Raw genomic sequence first — 20,035 nt, forward strand, 5'->3', positions numbered from 1 at the left:
ATTAAGAAAGCGAAAAAATCAAGATGAGATCAATTTTATAAAAACTTACAGTGAGCAAGCCGGTCCAGAACACGAATTGAGGATCAGCGATTCAAGATCAACCTACAATTTCTCTGCAAGAAATTAACGAATGAAATCAACAATTTGTCGGCCATCGAATCGAATACTAATTGATGATAAAACCACATACCGACTGATTAATTGTTAAAAGCCAACGAACAAAAACAATTAAGAGGGTTATTATTATTTTATTTTTTTTACGCCAATGAAACCCTAGGTGATGATGATAATAAGCGGATCTTGTTGGTAGACCGCAAGCAAGAGGATAATTCATGATTTAGGTGGAGGTGAAAGGCGAAGAAGGCCTCTTTCCAGAGGCCCAAGCGAGATACAATCTTTGGGTTGTACCAAGTCTAAAACCAATTGGAATTTTTTTTTTTTGTCTCACGAGCATGGTACTCGCGTAATGCGACGGCGATGGCGAAAAAGACGATCTAATGATGTCGGTAAGTTGATGTCGGTAGTGGTGGCGGTGTCAAGTGGTGTAAGTTGATGTAATTGCGATAATAGAATTTTTTAAAAGATAAGGGCTTAAAATTAATTATTAAAATAAAAGTTTTGGGTAGTTACGTAAAAAAGAAAAAAATCCAAGGGCAAATAAGGTATTTCAAAGACAGAAATATTTAATGGGGAGGTTTGCTTTATTAGGGAGTAGAGATATTTCCCCACAAGCAAACTTTTGCTTATTTCGAAGAAACTCTCAAACCATTTGAGTGTTTTTCTGAACAAGCAAACTTTTGATTGTTCTCAATAATTCTCAAATGACACTTTGCTTGTTCCCAAGAACTTTCAAATGACACTTAGGAATATTTGAGTTAATGTTTCTACTGCTGTAAAACGCAGAAACAACATTGTTTATATTACCTATTGGAAGTGTATATTAAGTTAATGTTTCTCCTGTTGTTAAACGCAGAAACAACATTAACTTATCTTCCCTTTGGAAGTACATTAAGTTAATATTTCTATTGTTGTTAAACACAGAAACAATATTAACTTAATTATTCTTTACATGTCAAGTACCTGCAAAACATAAATAATAAACAAACACATAGACATATATAAATGGATCCCAATATGATCACAATATATGCCAAGGTAATATCATTGACAAACGGTAATTTACAAGAAAAATTACAAGGCTTGAATATAAAAACATGACACATCTAAAATGCTCTTGTCACTGAGAAACATGCACCAACAGTTTATGATATTTTTAACAAACAATGGGTTTTTCTTATTCATAATACTAGCTAATCAACCTGGATGATTATCCGGGTATAAGAAGTAAAATACCAAAAACAATTATTTAACCAACCACCAACATTGTTAAATATAAGCTATAACGAAGAAACAATAGTTTTGTGCGTCGTTTGAAGATTCATCAAAAACAACAAAGAATGAAAAAAAATAACAATAGCCAAACAATCTCACCCTGACATGTAAAGTCAAAACATATAAAAATTCTCAATTAAACATGAAAACATGAAACATGATATTTGTGGTAATGAGAAGTATTTAAAACTTCTCTAGCTTTGGGATTTCCATTTTATGAACATCTAGGTCTATATCATCACATTCAGTCACTTTCTTTGAACTTGCACTTGAGGCATTACTTTTAATTGCTTCAACATAATATCCTGTGTACGTTGAAAACCAAAGCTCAGTAAAATAGAGATATAATAATTTCCTAGTATAGATATAAGGTTGAATATAGAAATCTTGGCATGTCAAAAAAGATACCTTTACAACAAGGCCAGTATGACATGGTTGTTCATTCAATACTTAGTGATCAACATTAGATGGATCGTCTATATTAAAATGTTATAAGTAAAAATATGTGAAGATTATTTAACTCAAGGTAAGTTATTTTCAACTTGAATGGGGTACTATATTTGATGAATACCTTACGTTTGGCTGCCTTTTTAAGGATAGCCTTAATAACATTATCATCACCAGAGAACTTATTCACCGTGTGTGCATCGGAGTTGTTCTCGATGTTGTATCTTGATACCTTGATTCTCCAAGCAAACCTCTTGGCTCTTGCCGACAAAGAAAAAGTTAAATTCAGCTGGGTATATCTGAGAGTGTTCACCCTATACATGGAATATAAATGAAGCTCAGTCATTGTAAGCAAGTGCAAACTCATCCTATCATGATAATATATACATCAATAAGTTTTTCTGAGAATAATGTGCAAAAAGGTGTTACATACATTGATAGCATTATTCACCAGCACGAAAGCCGGCTTGTTGACATAACGTGTTACATGACTCTCAAATATAACACATAAGATGCATCCCGTATCATCTTGAACACAAACCCGAACTTGAATTCTAAGTTTTAAGAAAGTAACATTAAATTTTATCCATTGTGGAATAGATGGAAATTAAATGAAATAATAAGACAAATAATAAGACTTACTTAGGGTACATATCGGTTACCACACCACATTTACCACATACAAACCTTGCATTTGTGTGAGATTCGGTATCGTCCTCCAGTTGACGGTTAAACTTCTTTGAGCATTTGCTACAAGCATGGTAGAACCAACCATTTTCAGTGTCAATCTTCATAGCAGTTGCTACAACAATGCATCCAATTATCCACCGTAATAGTAGGTCAGTAGCAAAATTAGAACTAAAACACGTAAATTTATTTTTTAATGTACGTATAATATGGCGAGTTGTGCCCATTTTTTAATCCATCTGCTTTGAGTCTTTGCCAAAACTTAAGTAATAAAGGTAAATAAAATAATGCATTTTACTTACTCTTCAGTATGAAACAACACGACTTTGAAACGTACTTCTCTTTCTTTGACAATCATAAGATCGGTATTTGACAATGGATTACCTCACCAATGGCATCTACAATTAAAGGTAGTTATTTATTAGTGTTTATTAAAAATTAAAGGAGTACATAGTTGTGTATATGTTTGTACATACCAAAAGAATGTAGAGAATCAAAGTCCATAGCCAGAATCATGTCAACAGGAACGTACCTTCGTTCTCCAGTATATAAGCAACAAATGTTTAAAACGTATGGTTGAAGAATTCTTCAATTAAATAGCCTTGCTTAAAGGTGCTACGTAATTGATACTGCCGCATTAGGCTACATAATTGATACTGCCGCCAGGAATATTTTGGACTTTAAGGTGCTAAAAGTTGGTTATTTTTAAGAGTAATTAAGTCAACAGGGTTAGTAAAACAATATATGCGAAAGAGGTTACCATACCTTATCAACCGCATCAGTCAAAGTTCTAAATTAGTGTTTCCAATACTATATCCCTTTTATCAGCGTCTATGTCACCGATAGCAGCTACTTCGCAAAATTTATACGAGTATCATCTCAAAATTTAGGGTTTTTTTAACCTCCCAATCAAATCATTACCCTATACCTATTTCATCCATAATCATCCATAAAACTAAATCATATAGATAAATACAAATAGATTGACTTACATTACCGTATAAAACCTGTAATTTTACTTTCGGTCATCACTGATCGATATCCGAATAGTGTGTGAAAATAGAGCTTTGAGTCTTTGTACAACATCGATGATAATAAAGATTGATCCAAGATAAATATTAAATATGCATAAAAAATTGTTTAATGTCATGTTGAAATTAAAAAATCTGGAAAAAAAGAAATTAAGAGAAAAAAATGAAATAGGAAATAAGAAAAAGAACATAAAAAAGAAAAGAAATAAGTGAAAAGAAACGTAGGTGTGGGCAAGGTTTGTGTGGGGTACTTTGGAAAGATATGGGTCAGCTGCCACATGGCAAGCTGTTGAAGGTTTTCTTATTTGGGATCTTGTTTTATTAGAAAAAAATGATGTACGGGATTTTTAAAATTTTTTTTATAATATGTTTGATTTTGTTAAATATAAAATATTGTTAAAAAAGTTTGAAGATGCCACATAAAATAAATCATACGTGCCAATTTTTTAGTCTAGTATTAAGTTCAAAGAGTGTTTTAAATGTTTAGGATTACTATTCTTTTTTAATATATATATATATATATATATATATATATATATATATATATATAGGGGTGAGTTATTTTAAGACCACCTTCTATTTTAAGACCAATTAGGACATGTGTTTTTTTGTAACTTACACACTACCATCATCATCTACTACGATATACAAGATTTTTTTGTAAAAACACTAAGACTTTCTGGCGACGGGCCCACCGGAAAATCATATGTAAGTTAACTTACACATGTTAACTTACATATGATTTTCCGGCGACGCGGTGGCCGGAAAATCATGGTGATGGTCGGAGATGATCATGGTGGTGTAGTTAAAAAAAACACATGTCCTAAAATTGGTCCTAAAATAAGTGGTTCTAAAATAACTTGCACCTATATATATAGATATCCAAATGATTTAGTGTTGTTATTTTGGGTCAATACAAACAATATCTATTAACTTCAATGGCACTAACTAAAATTTTAAAATAAAAATGGTTAATAGATTATATATAGTTTTTATAATTGATATATCATAACTTGGTTTAGAGATATTAAGTTAGCTAACATAATATATATGTATGGGTATTTATTGCATTAACAAAACATAAAAAAGAAGTTCACAATCAAAAAGTAAGAATTTAAATTAAACATTTAGTAAGCTAGCTATTTATCTTTAAATATATTACAATATTAAATATGACATATGATATCATAAATAAAATAAAACTTTTTGGAAAAAAAATATAGACTTGTCACATAATATTTTTTCTAAAAATAGTTTTAGAATACTATTTAATAATTCAAAATATATCGCCATATAAAAACTATATATAGACAACATTCGTATAATAATAGCTCATACCAAAAATGATAAATTATTATTATCTCATAAGTTTGTTATTAAAAAACTACTTAGAGGGTGTTTGGGATTGAGTTATAAAGTGAGTATCTGATTATTGCGTTTGTAGTAGAAAAGTGCTTGTATGAAAAAGTGATAATCGGCTATGAAAACGCAGTTTTGAAGAAACATGTATCTATTTAACATATATAAAGATATGTTAAATTTTTTAATTGATTAATAATTAGTTAGTAAATTGTATTTTAACATATATAAAGATAGAAATATATTTAATTGATTGTGGTCATTGTAGAAACATCGAACCAATGTGTAGTTTTGGGATAACATTGCAACAAACGATGACCTATTTATATTGTATATGTTTCGTTTATTTGGATTAACACAAGTTGTAACTTTTTTTTTCTTGAACTGTGTAGCAAATTAACCTGAGTCATATGACGTAGTTTTCTCTTACTCGGGTGTTTTGCCAGAATATTTAGTAACAAATTTAGCTGTTTGAACAGAATTTATTTAAAATGGATACCCTTGTCATTTTAACATCTCTTATTTATCTATGTCATAATATTAGTTTATCACATATTAACATTTTGGTAGACTTATAAAGATTTCTCGATAATCTAGTTAATTTGATTTTATCTTATCTTCTTTTTGCAACCAAATCTTTTTTAAATCTTCAACTAATCTAGATCTTCAAATATATTATATTCATATGAACATACTAATACTAATATTAATACTAATAATAGTATAAATATATAATAATCAAATGTTATTTTTACGTTTGTTGATTTTGATATATAAGCACTAAAAAATAAAGTCTCATAAAAAATTCATATATAATTTTTAGAATTTAACAGCTACACTTAAATCTCTATAAATTATTTAATTACTTTTCTTTTTTTAGTCAAAAATATAATTCAACATCTATATATATATATATATATATATACTAGGTCTTTTACCCGCAAGATGTGCGGATTTTTTAAAAGCAGTATAATAATAAACTATATTATGAAACATGAAAAATATAGTGATCTCTAATCCTTAGATGATAGATTATGTAATGTGAACTCCATGCATAATGTTTTAACATACAAATAAACCTAAATTCAGGTTGAAATTTGGCATTGAGGACTTTGGCTATACTTTAAAGAATTGTTATAGTTAGTCGAATACCCACAACATACAATTAGGTCAACAAAACAAAACAATGAAGTGTAGTGTAGACCTACATAACAAACAGTGGCGAAGCCAGGTTTTTAGGTCAGGGTGTGCCAAATTATCAATCAAACACAAACAAATGCCAACAAGGTCGGTCCTGAAAACCCACATGCCTTGGGCGAGATGGTCAAAAATATATTTATATCAAACGGTTTAATTAACGATATGGTATTCATAAGAATTTGAAACCAGGTAAAAAAAAAACACTATAAGAATTCATTAACTTTAAATGTAATAATATCGACATATTTCAAAGATCACCAATTAAAAAGCTTAATAAAGTAAACCTTGAAAGCTCTATTTAATTCTAAATTGTAGATAGTTTCATTAAAAGTTAAATGACCTGTAACTAAGTATTAAACGCTTAAAAGATACGTAGTAAATTGATTTGCATAAACAAAATAGATTTTTGATTACCCAAAAAAAATATAAAAAAAATACTGAACCATGTCAACAAAAAGTTATAAGAGCAATGGTAATTCAAATCATATTTGTGTAAGGATTAAATATACATCATTACATCAACGCAGTTTATGATTCAAAATAAATATGGTTATAAAAGTGCTTTTCGTAAAACTTACCAAGATTTCATTTAGAAGTCACAATAGCTAATCGATTACTATTATTAGTGCTTCTGTGCTTGACATAGTTACTTTTTAGTTTTTACCTTTTTCTCCTTTAAGAGTTTTGTTAATCAGGATGAGTCATAGTCATTTCCCTTTTACTACATAGATACATTTAAAAAGTAAAACACACTGGTACAAAGATTTTCAGGGTGGGCCTTGGCCCATCTAAGTCTCAACGTGGCTCCGCCACTGATAACAAATGAATTTGTAATCGTACGTACAATTCTAACAAATATAAGGATTTAGTAATATAGAATTTGTAATCGTACGTACAAAGTAACGATTTTATGAAAAATAAAAATAAATAATAATAATAATAACAACAATAATAATAATAAAGGGTGTATAAGAATTTGTGGATTTGTAATATTATTGCCAAATTAATGTTGATCAATCCCATAAATATATTGTTTTTCATATACGATATATCCAATTTTATAGTTTCTATATTCTAATTTATACTATATTTTCTATAAAAAGATTGATAATTTAAAAAAAAATATATGGAGATGCCACATAGGATAAATTTTATGTGGAAACATTTAAGCATAGCTTTGATTTAGGAAGAATGGCTTATAAGGCTAGGATTCTTATTGTTTTAATATTTATATATATATATATATATATATATTTCTATTCTTTATTATTTATTATTTACTAATTCTTCATTGCGGTATGCTTTTTAAAAATTTATCATTCATTAAAAAGTAGTTTTTTTATAAGTGAATTATATATGTTAAATTTTTATAATACTAAAATAATTATTAAGTTAAAGTTTAGAAAATCCAATAATTTTCCTTATTTGTTGATGGTTAACAATTAGATGAATCATATACGATTTGCTTTTATGTTTAAAAATTATTAAATCATATATGATTTGCTTTTATGTTTAAAAAAATTATTAGATGAATCATCTATGGGATCTATTATTATTATTATTATTATTATTATTATTATTATTATTATTATTATAATTATTATTATTATTTATTAGAAACATCATTATATTAGAAATTTATAGAAATTATAAGAAACTAGTGGGAAGCCGAGATACTATTTGGGCCCCCACTCCTCTAGCTATAGCAAAACCAATCCTACTAAATATATGAGCAGTCGCACGTGCTCCAATGTCTTGAGTCACGGAGAACATTCGGATTCGCTTCAGTATCGTCACGACGTCCTTTTCAAGTTCCCCAAAAGAAGAGAATAAGAAGGGGAGAACTCCATATCCAATATCCGCACACTTAGTCTTATATTTGTCGCGTTTACATTGTGCAACATCAATCACCGCGCTACCAGGCACAAAGTCAGCCATACTGGTTTGTGTCAAGGGTGATGAACCTATCAAATCAACACATACATCAAGTCCACCATGCATCCCACGAGTACAACATTATATCAGCGGGGCGTAAGGGGTTGTCTCTGTCTCCAGTAAGGCCGATATCAACTTCTTTACGAGCTGAAACCCCAGACTGAGAACAAATGTCAACCAGGGTATCACGCACCAAGTTATGCCGATGTTTAATACCAATAACACTAGTGCATGAATAGAAAATAGAGGAACACCTAGTCGATAACACAAAACACACCGGTAAGTCCTAGCATTCATAGTTTGTCCTAATCCAGATATCGGAACCACCCTCAGCCAGTTCGAAGTGTAGTCCTCCATTTGAGATTTCCACAATGCTATCTGTCGAGGAGATAGAGAAAAGGTGGATTCCGTCATTTTGGTAACACGTGTGAAATATATATCTGTCAGTTTCTTCATGAGTTTGGGGGCAACGATCTCACTTGGATTACTCAAAAGGCCAGTCTCCATTTTCTCATTAAAAGCACACAAAGCACCATTAAAGGAAGGCCCGGGGGTAACAATACCAGATTGTTGAAACAGCTTAGTCTGCATGCTAGCAGATTGGAGTCTAGAAGCAAGAAATGCATAGTTCAAGACATCACTTGCAGAATAAACACCCAGCCCCGCAAAAGCAAAGGGTAATGTGGCAACCCGCCATTGCCAATCACCAAAACCAGGTCCAGAAGCAGTGACAATACGCTCCAGAGAAGAGCTTAGTGCCACATCATATGAACACTGAGCACGCTGAAAGACCTGTGGGGGACATGTGCGCATAGCGAAATATAACTTGGAAATACTAGCACAAGCACGAAGGAGCAACAACTCACACTAAGGGTCATTAATCTTAGCAACAACACCCATGAGCTCAATAGTTTTACAAACCCTCTTCACACTGAGGGTCATTAATCTTAGCAACAACTCACACTTATTATTATTATTACTAGTTAATCAGCCCGACTTCGACCCGTACATTTTTAATAAAATTTTAAAAGCAATAAAAATCTAAAAAAATGTATATAACTTTTGTTATTGATATATTATAACTCAGCTTAAAGATATTAAATTATTTAAAACAATAATTATATATTTTAGTACCTATTGCATTAATAAAATACTAGCATGGTGCCCGCGCGATGCGGTGGTGGCAACGGCAATGCGGTGATCACAGGTGGCGGCGACGAATGGTGGTGGTGGTGACAACTAATAGTGTAAGTTATTGATATAAATCTAATTGATTATAATTAGTGTATATATTTCAAGAGTTAAGGTACGTGTATTTATTTCATTAAAAGTATTTTTAGTATATTAGTAAAGGTAATTAAATTAGTAACTAAAGAATAAGGTGATTTAGAAAATAAGTAAGGTTATTTCTGTTATATCGCATAAAGTAACTTTCAACATTTTCAAAAATAAAAAGGGCTATTTTTTTTATAATATAGTATAGATATAGATAAAAAGACATTTATGTTTATGATATTATATAAAAAAGTATTTATTTTGTTTTCTAATAAAAGAATAAATTTGTAAACTCATAAATAAAATAAAACATTTTGAAAATATTTAATGGGCTATTTATCTTTAAAATTTTATTAATTAGATATGACATCATAAATAAAATAAAAACATTTTGAAAAAATTTGTATACATGCCACATCATAATTGTTTCTAAAAATAGTTTAAAAAACAATCATTTTTTATTATATATAAAGATTATTATTATTATTATTATTATTATTATTATTATTATTATTATTATTATTATTATTATTAGGCGGTCAATCAATAAAATAGATTTATAGAAGTTACCTTTTACAACACAGAAAGTTTGCCTGTATATAAATATCATATGAATCTTTTCTAGACTATCAAATAAAGGTGTGTCATCTAATTAATTCAATTCTTCGGATACACGTTACACGCCAAGGAAAAATCGAATACTCCGCAAAGTTGCCGACATTATTCCCACCGCCCTAATTAAACCGCCCTTAGTTTCCCTTCTCCATATAAATCCACATACTGCCCCACTCTTTTTGTACGCACGTACTACGTAGTCATATATTTTCTTAACAACTTCTTATTTTTATTATTATCTAATTTAATTTAATTTAATTTAATTTTTATTTTTGTTTTTGTGTAAAAGTTAAGTTATATGGGTGAGGTGGAGATTCTTCATCCCAATTCGTGTCTCAAAAAACATCTAACAACAATGAAATCTCGTCGTACCATTCGATTTGCTCATAATTCCACCAATCCATCAACCCAAATCCATAGTTTCACCTTACCCGACACCCGACAAAAAACACCAACAAAAGGGATCCTCAAAAACCCAAACACAAACAGTAGTGTCGTCACACAAAATAAAAGCCTCGTCATGGGTCAAGTCAAGATATTGAAGCGGGGCGAGGCGTTACAAGAAACCTCAAAGGTTTTGAAAGATGTCAATTATGTTAAAAAGGCGGTTGGATTAGTCTCAAAGCGCCCCGAAAATTTTGAAGCTAAAGGTCATCATAAGGTTCTGACCGAGAATAAAAAGATATCAAATAGTGAAGATTATGATGTTGTGGTTTCTTCAACAAATCGAATAGGACCAGATCCTAAAATCGTGTCGAAACAGATAATGAAAAAGAAGATGACTGAATGTTTTTCAGGGACTGTTTTTTCGGATTCGCCTCATCCTAGCTCGGTTCCCTTGCCTAGTTTTTTCATGAAGAATCGATCTAGTTAATAAAATGATGAATTCGTAGTCTGGGAGTTTTTGAGGCCAGACGATGAATTCGGCATTTGTTTTGAAATTGATACAAGTGTGTGTAGCAACATATAAATCTAGCAACTAGCATAGCCAGGAGGTTTATCTAAATCTAGTGTAGTGATATATTTACAGGTATATATGGTTTAGCTGTAATCATGGTTTTGTATGTATTGATAATCCGTACATACATAGGTTTTGGTGTGGTTAGAATTAGGGTGGTGTTGATGGTATACTTGTGACTTCACTTTTGTTAGTTGTAAGATTCTATGTGTTCAATTATATTGTACATGTATCAGTTATGAAGGAATTAGCTAGAATGGATTTTATTTTATTGTTAAGGCTTACTTCTAATTGCTGAAGTTTTTCTCATTAAAGACCGAATCAACTGATATCAGATTTCCGTTGTAAATAATATTACTAAGGGTTGTTATAAATATTATTAGTATAGATATTTAAGTTAGTTTGAGTAAAATAGACGGTGTTTAGGTAAATCTAAGTTTTTTTTTTATGAGAAAACTGGAAGAGGTCAACTGCGTTCAGAATTGGGCGAAACAATTGCTGTTAAATTATAAGTCTAATTTTCCCAATTTCATTTCATTCAAATAACCAAAACTTCATCAATTCTGCTTCCATCTGTTAACTATTTGTTCTGCTGAAGATATTGTCCTCTCTTTCGGGACTTAATTAAATAATCTACATAGGTCCGAAAAAGAAAGCTATGGACTAGTGGTTGTTAACTTGTTATCGATCCCCCAAAACGTCATTTAAACTCAATCCTTCCAATCATGATGAAAAGCACCCAAAAGGATATACCTTTGAATAACGACCCGAGTGAACCTTCAACCGCCACGGCTTCTCAAAGCCTCATCGCATCAGCTATTGAAACTTGTTGCAGGCATCTTCAAAAAATACTCTTTCCATGTGTGAGCGAATTTAGAGATTCTGTCAAACCAAGTAAGAGTAATATATATCGCATTACAATCGTTTCACTTTGGCACGTACACCGTGTGGCTAAACAAGGTAGTATAACGCGCAACAAATAAGTTGAAACAAGGAAGGAAAAAGAGAGTGGGCTAGGACTTTGTCAAAATCGTCGGTATGCACGTAAGGTCAATATTGGCGTTGCTTTTCTAACCTTTCCGTTAGTGCACATGCCATTATATCAAACAAATACAAACTTACATTTCTTTTTTTCTTTTTTTTAACTTTTGAATTATTTATTATGGGTGAGCTTATGAAAGTTATCGTTAACAAGAAGAACCTAATGGAAATTACCATTTGAATAACATTGAAAGGTTTAAGTCAACTACTCGTATTAACCTTTAAACATAATATGTATACAACGGAGAGGGATTTATGTACCTTTTTTTTGTTTATTCATAATATGGTTACACACGGGCCACGTCTTTTTTATAACCTTTAGTTAGACTTTTTAAATCATTATATTCTCTCCATAAGATTTTAAATCATTTAGTTAAACTTTTTAATAAATATATTTTTTTTAAAGGAAAGTGATATTTCCACAACACACTTTAACCATCTACAACAATTATTGAATGATCCAGTTGTACACTGCGTAATAGATTTTGTACAGGTGGCTAAAACTTGTTATATGGATATCATTTCCCTTTTTTAAAATTTTGACAGTAAATATTATTTTTTCAATCATATACTAGTTAATAAAAATTATATTTACATTTTAAACACGATTTATTCATGAAAAAGCAATTGTAAACAAAACAAAACCCATATGAACAATTGTAAACTGAAACAATACTTTCTTTTTATACAAAATACCAAAAAAATATAGGAACCAATTATTTGGTTTCCAAATTCAAACAAAGTGAAAACCCAAATGAACAATTGTAACTGAAATTAGTTACATAATTAACACACGAAAAGTGTTGTTTTTCTTTTTTACCTTCTAAGTGCAGTAGACAATATACAAGCTCCAATAAATCCTACCTTTCCTTTCAATTTAGAACCATATCCCCCCCTTAACTTGATGTTAAAAGCAAAATATATATGTAACATCATCACAATTGACATATATATAATATGTATGTAACTATGTATGGAATTCATCCTAGCTAGCTAGCTAATTAGACAAAGTCAAACCAAGGATTCGTCTAAGCTCTGTGGTCGGGTCATCATCTTTCATCATCATATTCTTTGCTGTGAAAAAACCAGGCAAAGGAACCGAACTAGGAGGAGGTGACTCAACAAACGCAAATCCAGCAAAGAATTCATTATTTGACTGCTTATTTGTCTTCGAAGTGTTTCTGTTACTAGTACTATTCTTTCCCTTTGGTTGCTGTGCTCTTGTTCTGTTATCAGGATGCTGGTTAAACTTGATGTTTCTATGAGACTTTTTTGGTGTGTTGAACATGTTGTCAACAACAACAACAACATGATTGTTGTATGAATCTTGAGGATGAAGAATAGCAACACCACCCATGGATTTCATTTCTGATCTATATCTATCTATAGAAAAAAATATACTATAGTAAGATAAGAAATGAATTAGTGGTTGAAGTTAATACCTACTAAAACTAATACTACTAAATAATTACAATAATAATTAAAGTTATATAGAGAGAGAATATAGATGTGTGAATTAATTTGAGATGAAGAAATATGTGACAAGGGGGTGGATGTTTTTATAGGAAATGAACATGTTGGTGGGGTACATTTGTGGACACACAGGAAGGTGTTAAAAAACACGTACTGGGGGCTGGTCTTACTTGACCTGACCGGCTGACCCAATCATCTCCATCCTTTGTGGTTTGACCCTTCCTTTATTTTTGAACTCCTTTATTGGTTTTCAATTCCTCCAAAGCTTTTGATCCGATAAATACGATTACTCAAGTAATAAGTTTTACCACTTTGTATTAATACAATTCGGTTAGTAATCGTGAGACAAGACAATTAGGATTAATGTTACTCTCTAGTTGTTACTGATAATTTGCAGAATTTAATACAAATTTATATTTACTTGGCATATATTCGTTAACCATTATAAAAAGTAATGATATATGCTAACATGATTTTTGATACATTTATCAATACTAAATTACTAATACGCATAATTTAAATTATTATATAATATGGCAGATATAATATGATAATCCAATATTATAAAAGATTCAATGTATTCGTTGGATTATATTAAAGTAGGAATCCTAAACGTCGATAATACCGGTGACTTTGACGTAATGGTAGGTCATTTATAAGTATAGGTAGGCTATCGTTTTCTTCCTTTCCCCTACTTGTTTATTTATGATTGTCACATTTGGCTTTCAATCATTAAGTTTACAGCAATTCAAATCTTAGATAAATAAATAAATAGGATAAACCACATTTCTTTTTCTTTTTCTAATACATCACTTAAAGATTTTAATAACATACCCAGCAATATTATACTTGACATTATCCTTCATTTATGGAGTCAAGAAGTTAAGCTTATTCTAGTCATTGATTAAAAACTAAAATTATGATCGAAGTTGCAAACATTTTTCCAATAAAAAATAATATTCTTTTAAAGTAAACGCAACTTTGGATTTGTCATGCAAACCAATTACAATGTTTATTAGTGGCAAATTATTTGGTTTGGTGGTCATTATGTCCTCATTGATAATTGTATATTAAAGGTCATGGTTTTAAGTCCGTTTTTATTTGTCCTAATTGATAATTAATGTATATAATATGTCTATCAATAAGAAATACTGAAAATATCTGTAAATAAAGTAGATGCAAAAACTTTACTTGAAACGGTCAAACAATGTCTTACATCATTAATATTGAATGCACACTTGTTATTTGTTAATTACATACTGTATATTATATTGATATGATATTAACTATAAGTACATGTATTTATATGCAACAATTTCCCTCAGTAATTCCACAGTGATAAGTTGATCAAAAAGTTTTTTATGTTAATAGGTATTTATTGAGAAGCTTTTTATAATTCGGAAAGATAGTTCTTTGTATCAAAAGGTTAACGATCCTTAATTTATTTGATGAAATACTTTTTTTTCAAAGACTTTTTCACCAACTTATAAATACATATAATTTATTTAACATTTTGAATTTAGTATTTATAAATTGATGGTGTTAAAATAATAAAAGGTCATTGATAGATAAATGTCATTGGAAATGCCCTAATTGTCCGTCTAACCCAACCATTCTTAGTACCAGGGACGGCTCCATCTTGGGGCAGTTGGGCATTCAAATTTTGATACAATGTAATTTTTTAGAGATATATTTGAAATAAATAAATAAATAAATAGAAAATACAACAAATGTCATTGTCATAAGCTTATTTTTTAGAAGTACATTACTTATGTTGGAATCATTAGTTTTGAGATAGAGTTAAAATCTTGAATTGTTTTAATTTTTAATAGAGTTAAAAAAGAGAGTTTGAAAAGGCGTGAAAATTAGTTAAAGATTATTTGAGGGGTAAGGCTCAAGGGTTAATGGAGAAAGTGTTTTCTTTGTTTGGATAAATGTATGTATGAAAATGTTATTTTTTTTAAAATTATTAATAAATTATTTATTCTTCCTAACAAAATAGCCTAAAAATCCTCCTAATTATTGGATAATGACATGTGGAAAAATCAAGGGGTAAGATTAAGAAAGAGAATTAGTGGATACTACATGTCACCTTCTTAGGGTGTTAGGAGGATTTTTAGGCTATTTTGTTAGGAGGATTAGTAATTTTCCTTAATAGAATAGTCATCACAATAGGCATGTAGAAAATATATATCTACAAGATAAAATGTATATCATTATCCAAATTTGAAAAGACCAATGTCAATGTAAAAAATAGATATTTTCATAACTGACACTCACTTGTGTTAAACTCTTCTCAACACCGATCCTTGATAATCAGACTAAACCTGACGTTAACGAAATTCTTTTGGGAGTCCATTTTATCTACCTACGGGTCAAGGCTCATTTTTAAAATTGTTTTTCCCTGGATGTAATAAATATAATAAACGACTATTAAATTTGCCCCTCACTGAAAAAATTCTGGCTCCGTCCCTGTTTAGTACCGAGGTTAACTCGACTCTGAACCTTATTGTACGTGTATTTGCCTGCTTCAATGATGAAAGGAGAATTTTGGTACAAAGCTTTATAATCGTTAGTTGAGGGTTATTGATGGAAAACTATAGTATTTGTATTATCAACGGATAACACTAGTCTTAAAAACTTAAAATATTAATATTGAGAATTTTGTATTTACTTTTTCATTACTTTAGACATTTAATAAAAATAATACTTTATAGAATTCCAGATATCACTTATTTTACAAAATCTAAGTACCAAATTCCTTTTGTAAAGCGCGCAGTGTACATCTTTAGAGAAAACATTGTTACACGTTTATATTCTCTAACTAAATAAATAAATTAGAAAGTGTGATGCAGCCGACAACCAATCATAAAAACAGCCCAGAACCTTACATGATTAATTTGATTCTCAAACATGTTGCTTTTGCTTTTCAAACTACAGTCGACATCTTTTATGCCTTTCGCCGAAAGAAGCACTATATATGTAAGGCATGGTTATATCGCGTGTATACGGTTATGGTATATAGATGGTGAGTTAATCATATACTATAACTCTTTATACCTTTAATTAAATATTTTAAGTTCTAATCAAGGACACGTTAAATACTCGTATGATATTTCATATCCTCGTTAGAATCGCTGATCACTAGTTTCCTCTTTTTTCTTATGTTGTATTAGCATTATGAATACATGTCAAATCTTTGTTCATTATTTACAACAAAATCAAAATCAAAATCATGGGAATTTTCAATAGGTTAATGCTAGCTTTGTATGAATAAGCGCATAAGCTCAACAAAACAAGCTAGTTAAGTTAAGAGACCAATGATGTAATGAATAACCCATTGGGTCCAGTAGTCTAGAGCATAATGGCTATGACCATGTCGAATTGTGTATAGTGTGTCGACTTGTTTTGTGAAATTTTGAATCGTGACTCGTATCGTAAAAGACATTAAAATAATATAATATAACAAAATAAAATAATATATATGTATGAACATACATATATCCATAATTTTGTTATCTTTATTAACAATTTAGGCTTTTTAATTGTTTTAAGATATATTATATATAGAATGTAATGTAAAATTAAGCATAAATATTGAAACGTGGAAAAAGAAATCAAAACAAAAAAAATGATAATGATCGCAATTAACTAATTAAGTAACAATATATCAAAAATAATAACGGAGAATACAAAATAGAGTGTACCTATACAGCTGTATTTGAATAATACGAGCTTGAGTAATAAAAAAAGATATAAACTCACCCTCACTCACACTACCAACCTCTCTATTTCTCTTTTCTGTCACCGCTTCTTTTTCTATCTTACAATTTGCTATATGGATTTTTGAAAACACACCCAACCTTCAATATTCTCTGAATGGGGCTTCTTGGAATTCAAACATCATATTAATATCTTCTTCTATTTCACAATCTGATAAAAGTAAAGCCCAGGTTATCATTGCTTTTAGAAGATTCAAAAATCGCAAACAACTATTGGTAGCTGATGGTGGCCGGATGATGGTGGTCGCAACAGAGGGTTGTTTGGGAATCGCACGTTACATGAGACGTACCGTATCGGACGTCTCGTTACAAGAATCACACGAGACAATACGAGTCAAAACCTTGTCCGAACCGATTCGTTACTTTTGCCTTGAGTATTGTCTTGACTCGTACGAGATTATTAAGTAGATTATTAAGTAGATTATCGGGGATATTGGACCACTCAAAATTATTCTCATTACATCTTGTTTAGGAGCTGTACTTGGAAATGCTTTTTGGAACTTACAATTCAATATCTGATTTAAACTTTTTAGAACCAGTGAATACATATGGAATATTAATGTCACGTCAGATTCAAGGAATAGAAGTATATTTTGGCTTTATCACTAGAGACAAAGGTCAAATGTTGACCATTATGTATATATGTGAATCTGGTCATCCTATTTCTCATCAAGACAAAACCTGGTATCAACTCATATATACGAGTATCAGCCCAAACAATAATTATGTGGATCGATGTTGTGTTCATGTCTCTTAGCGACAACAATTATATATCAAAACGAACGAGTTTGACTTATGGATATTACCAGAAATGAGGGTACCACAAGAAGCCGGTGACAAAACCCAAGATCGAGCAGCAAAGAATTTATATAGTAGCAACCGCAATTCCAAGAATCCGACATTCATCTACCACCATTACGCAAAACAACTCGCTTAGGATAATTTGGAGGTCGAAAAAGTTAGGAACAACAAGCTTCCACCCTGATAATTTTCAATCATTTGAGTTTAATTTGAATCTCGTAGATCTAGCTCCTCATACTGAGCGTCTGAGCCAAATCTCTAAGAAATGTTCTCAAGAATATAACAAGAACTACCGCGGCAAGAAACTAAATCACCATATAATGAATTCATGATTGAAAACAATGAACTATGTGTGACCCATGTCCCTGATCACAATCACACCAACAACATTAATTATCAACATTCAACTCAATTAGCTTGATATTCTATACATGTCATAGATTCTTTTGTTGGAACCATGTTAGTGTGACCGTCACTGATCATGTATCATTCCTGATATGATAATTGACAATAACTGAAATCCCTATGTCTAGGTAAATATATGATGGGCGTATTTACTCTTAGAGACGTAGTATAGGGTTTCCCATTAGGTGATTGTAAATAAGAGGACTAATGGTATACACATTAAACACCACAGGGGTTGAATGTGTAATTACTAAAGGGTGGTAAGTGTAATTACTATCATTATAAATAGAGGGTAATTAACCCTAAGTTAAGGTTAATCACACACACATAATCCCACACAACTTCGTGTGTTTACTCCTCTCAAATTCGTGTATCATGTTCCAGCCGAATTACTCATCCCATTATTACTCAATCACCTTGTTATGGGAACCCGAAATCAATAGCAATTATGCTTTATGCTCTTACAGGTTCCACAGGACGATTGGGGATGTTTTATCACTCGAATCGAATCATGTTTATTCCAACATGTGGTATCAGAGCCTCGTTACGAACAATAAGTCGTGATTCGGTTCGAATTTGATGAATTTCGTGAACTAAAAATCTGCAGAATAAGAACTTCGTGCTGACGTCACACGAACTTCGTGCTGACGTCATCACAGACTAATGTTCAATTCGCACTGACGTCACACGAACTTTGTGCTGACGTCATCACGAATTAAAGCCCACCTCGCGCTGACGTCATCTTTGTCCTGACGTCATCATGCCTTCTGCTCATTTTCGCGCTTACGTCATCTCTAACTCGCGCTTACGTCATCGCGAACTTATGCTTATGTGATCACACGAACTTCAGCTTATCTCTATACACGAATTAACTGCATGCTCGTGCTTACTTCATCACGAGTGTATGACATCTTCGTGCTGATATCATCATGACTTTATGATATCTTCGTGCTTATGTCCTCACGACTTAATGATATTTTCATTCCAATGTCAACACGACTTATGATGACTTCATGCTTATGTTATCACGAACTATTACCTAAGTTTGTGCTTAATTGATCACAAGTTATTACTTAAGTTCGTATTATATTGAAGATGATCTTAGCTGATGAATGTGTTCGTGCTTACTATTTTACCCTATAATTTTGTGGCTGAATTTGTCTCTGATTTTTCAAAAAATAATTTTTTCTAAGACATTTTTGCCATAGGACTTTAAGGGTAAAAATTTCTGGTCGCGCTGCCCCTTGGACCCCGCTTCCAGGGGCGCTGCCCCCGGACCCCCATAATGTGTGGGGGCTTCGCACTAATGTACATGGTTTCATCATTTGTGCCCAAAGGTCAAATATGATTCTCATGGTGCGTTCTTTTCCTTTTGGATAATGAACACTAAGTATATTGATTATGCCCAAAGGTGATTTAATACACTTTGTGTGCTAAAAGGAATATTTTTTCATGCATAAGATACACGATTCTTAATTTTGTGCCCAAAGGTCAAAAGATAAGCGTTGTGCCGCATGACCCTAATGCTCATGTGTACTTAGATATTAGTTACTTCTGCCCAAAGGTGATGTAAATCTAAGTAGAGCCTTATGTCAACTTATTGTTTTGGTGTTTACAATAGGTTACCTATCACT

General features: G+C 31.1%; 1 protein-coding gene and 1 long non-coding RNA gene across 3 annotated transcripts; one reads left to right on the forward strand and one right to left on the reverse strand.

Moving 5' to 3' along the window:
* Positions 1-1,427: 1,427 nt before the first annotated feature.
* On the reverse strand, positions 1,428-3,657 carry LOC122585923. 2 transcript variants are annotated; one of them, XR_006321822.1, is made up of 7 exons: positions 3,003-3,657; positions 2,829-2,924; positions 2,482-2,641; positions 2,273-2,393; positions 1,964-2,153; positions 1,801-1,868; positions 1,428-1,697 (listed from the first exon to the last, which is right to left on the reverse strand). It is a non-coding gene; the product is annotated as an uncharacterized LOC122585923 (long non-coding RNA). The 2 variants fall into 2 exon arrangements; XR_006321823.1 differs by lacking the exon at positions 1,801-1,868.
* Positions 3,658-10,145: 6,488 nt separating this feature from the next.
* LOC122585223 lies at positions 10,146-11,170 on the forward strand. The gene has a single exon (XM_043757338.1). The coding sequence runs from the start codon at positions 10,240-10,242 to the stop codon at positions 10,813-10,815; it is 576 nt and encodes a 191-aa protein (XP_043613273.1). The 5' UTR covers positions 10,146-10,239; the 3' UTR covers positions 10,816-11,170.
* Positions 11,171-20,035: the final 8,865 nt, after the last annotated feature.

The sequence above is a fragment of the Erigeron canadensis genome, chromosome 1 (assembly GCF_010389155.1).
Source record: "Erigeron canadensis isolate Cc75 chromosome 1, C_canadensis_v1, whole genome shotgun sequence".
NCBI classification, from domain to species: domain Eukaryota; kingdom Viridiplantae; phylum Streptophyta; class Magnoliopsida; order Asterales; family Asteraceae; genus Erigeron; species Erigeron canadensis.